Here is a 7,260-nt window from a genome sequence, read left to right on the forward strand (position 1 = left end):
AAGTTTTCCCGCAAAATATAAAGTCAAACGTCAGTGCTACCACTACGAAAGGATAATAATTACAATGACCAAATAACTTTTAATCGTGCTACCGTACCAATTTCCCGTTTTAAAACTTGAACGGGAAACTGTCAGATTTGCAAATTTTTAAATAATAGGATAAAGTTTTACGTTTCTGCATGCGAACACAGCTTGGATATAGTGTATTAATTGATACATACGACTGTTTAGTATTCCACGATTGACGAAGGTCTTTATACCGGATATTACGTGCAACATTTATATTCTATGGAAGAACAATGCCAGGTATAATAAGAAACTATGTTTTACTCTTTTAATTAGGTACAGATTATATTTTGACCTATCATATGCGGATGCTATGCGTTTTAAGATGTATATTCGACTATTTTCGATGGAGATTGTTTTTCGAGACGAGTGAAATCTTAGATTGCGTATAGCGTCTATTTGGAGTTTACTTTTGTTGCATTTGTCGCAGCAAAGTGAAATATGAAGCGGCTGTATTGAATACCTGAAATAAAGTTTATGTTTCAATATGCATATTGTTATTCAATTATTATTTTGCAAAAATTCATTTCATTTGAAGCGTTTTATTATAAATATTTTATAATTCCTAAATTTGTTGGGTTAATGTAATAACACACGATGGCATGCCTGAAATCGAAAGTCGATATTTGATAAATTTCTCAAAGATCGATTCGAAATTCGAAAAATAATTCAGACAAAGCCGCGTTTCGACTAAATTTCATCGGGACAATTTCAGGTAATATCCTTAGGAGTATATTATGGAAAATACACAAATTTTTATTTACGTTATAGTACGATTCATTTTTCGCGCCAGAATTTTTGGCGGGAAGAGATATAATTTGGCGGGAACAGATATAATTTGGCGGGAATATATATAATTTGGCGGGAACATATATAATTTGGCGGGAATAGGTATAATTTGGCGGGAACAGATATAATTTGGCGGGAATATATATAATTTGGCGGGAACATATATAATTTGGCGGGAATAGGTATAATTTGGCGGGAACAGATTGTTGCTACGACAAACCGAAGAAAACGGGGTTACATTAACCCGGGAATAATTATATATCGTGTTACGGTATATAAAAATTAGCAAAAAAAATCACTCACGCTCGTTAACGTGTGAATAGACAACGTTCGAAACGTTAATGCCGTGATGCTGCAATATTGTTGTGCCCTAAGGATCATCATGCAAAGTTTTCTCTGGTAAATTGGCGGCAAATTGTACCATGGTACATTTAAGTAGACTACGTGTCCTATTTCTAAACTCTCTTGAACGAGAATTTCACCGGGCAAACACCATAACAAAAGTTGCAACCAAATCGAGGACAAATAAGATACGTATTTCAGAATATCGGTACGGGCGTCGTTATCGAAAACCGCGAATCCACTTAAACAAATTACTATTCCGCTTGTAAGAAGTTGTACGAAAACGATGGGAGTAAATAAATTATTCACATCATTCACCACGCTGTATAAAAGTAGCAGTATCATTAAATGTGTCGAATATTACGCGTTTAAAGGTGCGACAAAAGAAGAGAGAGAGAGAGAGAGAGAGAGAGAGAGAGAGAGAGAGAGAGAGAGAGAGAAATTGGTTACCAAACTGACGAACGTGGTAGATAGCAGAGGATCTCACTTACTTTATCATTCGTTGGTGATGACGAATGCATTTGATCAGGTCCACTTCTAATTTTCGCGAATAAACAGGTTTGACATTTGTTTCTACTCCCATTTTGCTGACCCACGTACTGATTAATTTGAATTGTCCAGATACGTGTAAAATCGTGGTCATACATGATCCATCCAAGCCTGAGGTTGAGGCGGCCACAAATGCAACCGCAATCAGTTGACAAACGAAAGCGATTTCGAAGAGAGGAGATGCTGTGATATCTGTTCCATACCTAGCAGCATTAGGTACCATAAATTAAACATTGAAATTAAACTATTTCGTATACTTCGTATAAAATAAGGAAATTCATGTCGATGATTTTTTGTTTTTTATATTTTACAGATAAAGCCTGAATTTCACGAAAACCCGATCTTATAATTCTAACAAACTACGCTAGTTAACTCTAGTATATTGACGAAATGCCTTCGATAGTACTAGTTTTGATTAGCTAGGTCTGACTTGAAAGTTAGGAATCTACTGAAAGTATTCGACGACCAATACAGCAAGATAATCAAGTGGAAGAGGACAAGTTTTACCAGACTTCGAAGGGCAAGTGTTTGCTCTTTTCAGCGTTGCTGATGTTGTATTCGATCATGAAATAATCGTGGGTCGCAGCAAACGTGAATGTGAACACGTTCCACATGCAGGCCGAGTAAAAGACTATTGTAATTGTTCTTGCCCAATAAGCGAGATTTTCGAAGTTCTGTCTCTCTTTGGGATCGTCGGTAGAATGCCACAGATCACGTATTTCGTAGTAAAGTCTGTAGGTTTTATCCCTTCTCATTATTAGGTAAATCGTTTTGAATAACGATTGCCCGAGTGTTGTTAAAACGCATCCTACTCCTGGTTTCAGAAGGAAGTGGAAGTTCATTGTACCCGCGAGATAGGATGGATTGGAACTTGGATTAATTCTATTTAGACTTGCCTGCTAGGATCCTTAAGTTGCCCCAATTCGATATTACCATCATAATTTCTGGCACTAACATGCTATTGAGTGCCACTAATCCGAATATCAGCCGAAAGTATGCGAATAGTTTGGTACGCGTTGAACTTTTCTCGTCGATAGGCCAGACACCGGCCATACCGCACAGGATTTTATTCGGTAGTATATAATAGTCGATCGACGTTTTAGAGGGTTCTTTCATGTTCTCCCTTTTGCGAAATTGCATGCGTGCCTGTGATCGAAACCTTTTTTCTCACATGTGCCGCCAATGTCTCCCAGCAGGGAATTCTTTATAACACTATTAGAGGCTAGATAGTAAAACATAAGGTTTTATTTACGTTTCCCCTTCGCTGCAACCGTGTGCAATATTAATGTAATCATTCTGCAACTGAGTCGCTCCCTGCTTCATCTGTTTCTGATATACCGTCTGACGAATAGTTGATGATGTAAGTAGATATTCAGGCCTATACGTAAATTGATATTAAAGTTTCCCGTGCAACAAAATTAAACTTTCAACTCGCTAAGCATGTACTTACAAAGTTGGAACAGATTGTTCGAGAAAAACGATATCAAAGAATGGTTCTTTATTTCTATTACTTCTGCATTGTGTCTTCGAAGAAATAAGGTTTCATCGCGTTAACGTTTCAAATAGTATCAAATATACCTTTACGTTTGATGATAATCATACTTTAGCCCTTCTCTTCCAACAGAGATGTCTCTTTCTAGATATCGAGCTTTTTATCTATTGCGCATATATCTCTGTGATTTCTTCTCTTCACGTATATTTTTATGGATCTCTTACCAAGGGATGCTCACCAATATTACGATAACATTAAGTACAATAATAGTGGTGATAATAAAAAAGTGAATTTAAATTAATTTAGTGTATTTTTGAGCATTATTTCGTGGAAATGTATGAAGTGAAATGTAACAGGGGATGAGTGAGTCTTGAAATGGTAAATTACACTTTATACAAGCAGATAATTTCTTCGTTTTGCAAAATAAAGTTAAAAAAAAAGTGTGTGATACACTGTCACTTTTTTATCGCTCGCTGTATTTCTAACAGACTTTTGCCCGCCGTTTCTGGGATTAAAAAGTAGACGTACGGTACAGAGAATAGCACGCAAATACTGTAGCTCCAGTACACGAATTTGTCACCAACCAAGTCTAAATAGGGCTGATACGTTTTTGCACTTACAAACGACAATACCGCGTTGCTGGAAGATACGCATAACGAGGCCATGTTTTTAATATTTGCCGTGAACATCTCACCTAACAGAGTGCTTGGAATCGGTTGTAGCCCCGAAGACATGGACAGATTGAATGTTAATAAAGCGACTATCGGTAACCATGTCAATGTTGCAGGATCGAATTCCAACGAGAGAAGATGAAAATGCAACCCTAACAGCGCCAAGGACAACGACGTTCCTATACCGGACATTATCAAGAAACATCTTCTGCCCAATTTGTCGACGAGCAACGTGGCTGATAAACCAGCGATGATCGTAGAAAATCCAAGGATCATCACCACGAGGCTTGGTCTCACGGTGATTTCGCTTTTCGTCAGAATGATCTCTGCGTAGGATGTCAGCGCGCTGTATCCACTGAGATAGGAGAACACGTAGACACCGACCACGACGAGGGCTTTCTTTAAATTTTCTGAAATAAAGCAGAGGAAAAAATTGTTAGCTGGTCGTATCGCTATCCTTATTACTTTCTTAAGTTCGATGCTTAAAATTTTCATTACGTACCGGGAACACAAGGGATAGGTACGAAGAAGCTTTCTAAAGTTGTTCACGATTAGTTTGCAGATATTCGAAAAGAGGGGAGACTAAACTACGGAATACCGCGTTTAATAGATACGATGAACGTCGGCTTAACTGATATTAATTTTCGCGGGAACAATTTTGAATATTTAATAATTATATCGAGAGCGAAGTGTTAGCGGCGAAACACGGAATTTCTGCGAGGAATTCAAGTTGCTGACGGTAAACGGTGGTGAAACTCTTTTGTATTATAACTTATGTTACGGCAACGTTTAAGCAAAAGAGAGAAGAAAGAAAGAGAGATAAAGAGAGAGAGAGAGAGAGAGAGAGAGAGAGAGAGAGAGAAAGAACAGAATCATGGGTACTTGGTATAAGAAATTCCTTGAACTTTATGAAAATATTAGTTTCAGCCCCGTCGACGAATTCTTGAAGATCTCGCATCTCGGCTTTGACGTCAGCTTCTCGCCTAAACCACTTCAAGGATTCTTCGGCCTTGTCGATATCCCCATGCAGGAGATAATGGTAGGGTGATTCGGGTATCAAACTGAAGAGGATTATGAAGAGAATATTCGGAACGAGACTCACGTAACCGAACATCTCCATGGACAAATAAGGTCCTATTGAATTGCCCAAGAACAAACCAAAGGAAGACGCATTCACGTTCATGGATATCTGAAGACGTGATCACAAGTATCACTTTATCGGATAGGAAATCTGATTGAGAATATTCGTATGGATGAAAAGAAAAAAATTGCACCGCTTTAAGAGAATCGTTTTAGCCAATTTAATTTGTACGAGAAGATAAGAACGTCGAGTTAATTTTCTTCTTTATAAAAATTGTTAATCGTTTACTCGATTGAACGATCTTTTCTTTCCATTTATTTCGATAGCGGAGAATTTTCTTTAGAGTTTTACGTGATGCGAGGATAGAAGTAACAAGAATTTACCAGTGATCCACGAATTTTCGGATTGGCGATCTCGCTTAGATATAGAGATAAAGCAGACCATATCATCCCCGACCCGATTCCCGAGCAAAACCTGGACGTGTAGAGCCACATGACCGATGTGGCACAAATGCTGAATACCCAGCTGGCTGCCAATGGTACACCACCAAGTAGAAGCACTTTCTTCCGTCCAATATACTCTGAAGATGATGTTGCGACATGTTAAAGTTAGATTTACCTGAGAACAAGATCACCACAACTCAGAACTGATGATCGTTTACTGGGATCATTGAATTCTAAAAGTGTATCTTTCTTTCTCAACACTGATTTTTCTAACGATATTACCATTACTTTCGTTTTGCATTCAGTTTTGCTACGTACCACAATTTCGTATCATGTTTTTCTACATGTGAGTGCTGAGTCGTGGCTGCCTTGTTCTTATTCAATTCTCGATTAACAATGTTGATCGTCCATTCTTCGCCTTGCTTGGTCACTTGATCATGTGCTGCAAGAGAGGTTCGATCGGATCAAGCACGATCTACGTGTGTAATTAATTTTCGAAAAGTTCACTCAACATTTCCTGGTAATATTCAAGAACAAGGGTTCAAACGAACGTTTCTCAAGTTCAAGTATGTATATGTCCTTTGTAAAGTACCATCGGACAGTGTAAATTAACGGATCTGACCGGATGAATTTTCTGACAGTGAGGAAACGACCTTACCTTGACACAGTGCACTGAGCAAAGCGCCAGCGAGCCGACCAAGATTTAAAAGGGATGCTACCCAGGACGCTTCGGTATCTGTCAGTCTCAAAGGCACGTTCGCTTCCGTTGATGTCAGTTGAGCCAAGTACGGCGATGCCCAACCATTCGCGAGACCACTTCCGATAACAGCTAGGCTGACTGTCACAGAAGGCCATGAAACAGTTGTGTCAACGGATGCGAGAGTAATTTCATTAGCTTATTCATAGACATATAGGTCTGCAAGCGCCTTGATGCACGGGATACGGCGCATTTTGATGCGCTAGGGATTGGTGCTATAGCGTTTTGATCAAGTTTCATGTTAGGCAAACATCGTGCACTTGAACTATCAGATGACATTGTGATGAAACAATTTTCTGTTCTATGAATATTGATTTATTCAAATTCAACCTATTCGTTAGTGATATAAATCAGGAAATGTTTGCTCACGTGTATGCAAATTCATTTAAGATTGTTCAAATATTTTTTTCTTAATCGTTTTAACGGTGATGTTAGGCTTCAGTATACTCACGTGTACCGGTAGCCAGTAATTGTGGCCAGATAGTGATCTTTTTAACCACATCTTTCTTCAGGCTCTCGTCAGGCATCTCGGTCCTGGGTGTTAGACGAGATGTGCAGGATGTAATGCCTGCCTTACCTAGTCCGCTGAAGTTTCCCGAACTGACTCATGTAGTTCATGAAACTTCTATCAGGAAGAAGAGTTTGATCATTATGTATGCAGCATGTGTTTGTCTCCGAGCGTGGCGCATAAAAATGTGTTATCGCGGAAATTTCTACGGTTATATTTTTCTTATCTTCGACTATCCTTTTCTGTTTATAATCGGAACATGGTGTTAATCATTCCTGAAAAACATCGGTCGACGTAAACATTAGCTATCCGTGATTGGCAGTTCTGCACCGTTATCGCGAGATCACGTCACAAATAGCTAATGACAATATTAAGAGTCACTGTTTCGAAATTTATTGCTGCTACGTGGAGGATTGACTCGTCACCGTGGAATTGTCCCAGATACATTATAGGATGTAGAGAGAACGCTATGGTACAATTATAATTATTTCGTACATAAAAAGCTGTGTAGAAATGTGTTTGAAAACTTTGCGCTTCATGTAGAGAGTGTTACGTGATATTT

General features: G+C 38.6%; 2 protein-coding genes across 2 annotated transcripts in view; both read right to left on the reverse strand.

Annotated features, from left to right (window-relative positions):
- The window catches only part of LOC108578812, a 4,707-nt gene extending 2,206 nt beyond the window's left edge, over positions 1-2,501 (reverse strand). The window contains exons 1-3 of the mRNA XM_017942210.1: positions 2,254-2,501; positions 1,689-1,949; positions 477-529 (exon numbers count right to left, since the gene is read on the reverse strand). Coding sequence (XP_017797699.1) covers positions 477-529; positions 1,689-1,949; positions 2,254-2,501 — 562 coding nt within the window. The remainder of the gene's footprint in view (positions 1-476; positions 530-1,688; positions 1,950-2,253) is intronic.
- An 859-nt stretch (positions 2,502-3,360) lies between these two features.
- LOC108578835 (facilitated trehalose transporter Tret1-like) lies at positions 3,361-6,775 on the reverse strand. The gene is made up of 5 exons (XM_017942241.1): positions 6,642-6,775; positions 6,092-6,271; positions 5,374-5,570; positions 4,792-5,098; positions 3,361-4,319 (listed from the first exon to the last, which is right to left on the reverse strand). The coding sequence occupies exons 1-5, from the start codon at positions 6,715-6,717 to the stop codon at positions 3,694-3,696; spliced, it is 1,386 nt and encodes a 461-aa protein (XP_017797730.1). The 5' UTR covers positions 6,718-6,775; the 3' UTR covers positions 3,361-3,693.
- Positions 6,776-7,260: the final 485 nt, after the last annotated feature.

The sequence above is a fragment of the Habropoda laboriosa genome, unplaced genomic scaffold, assembly GCF_001263275.1.
Source record: "Habropoda laboriosa isolate 0110345459 unplaced genomic scaffold, ASM126327v1 scaffold62, whole genome shotgun sequence".
Lineage (NCBI taxonomy): Eukaryota > Metazoa > Arthropoda > Insecta > Hymenoptera > Apidae > Habropoda > Habropoda laboriosa.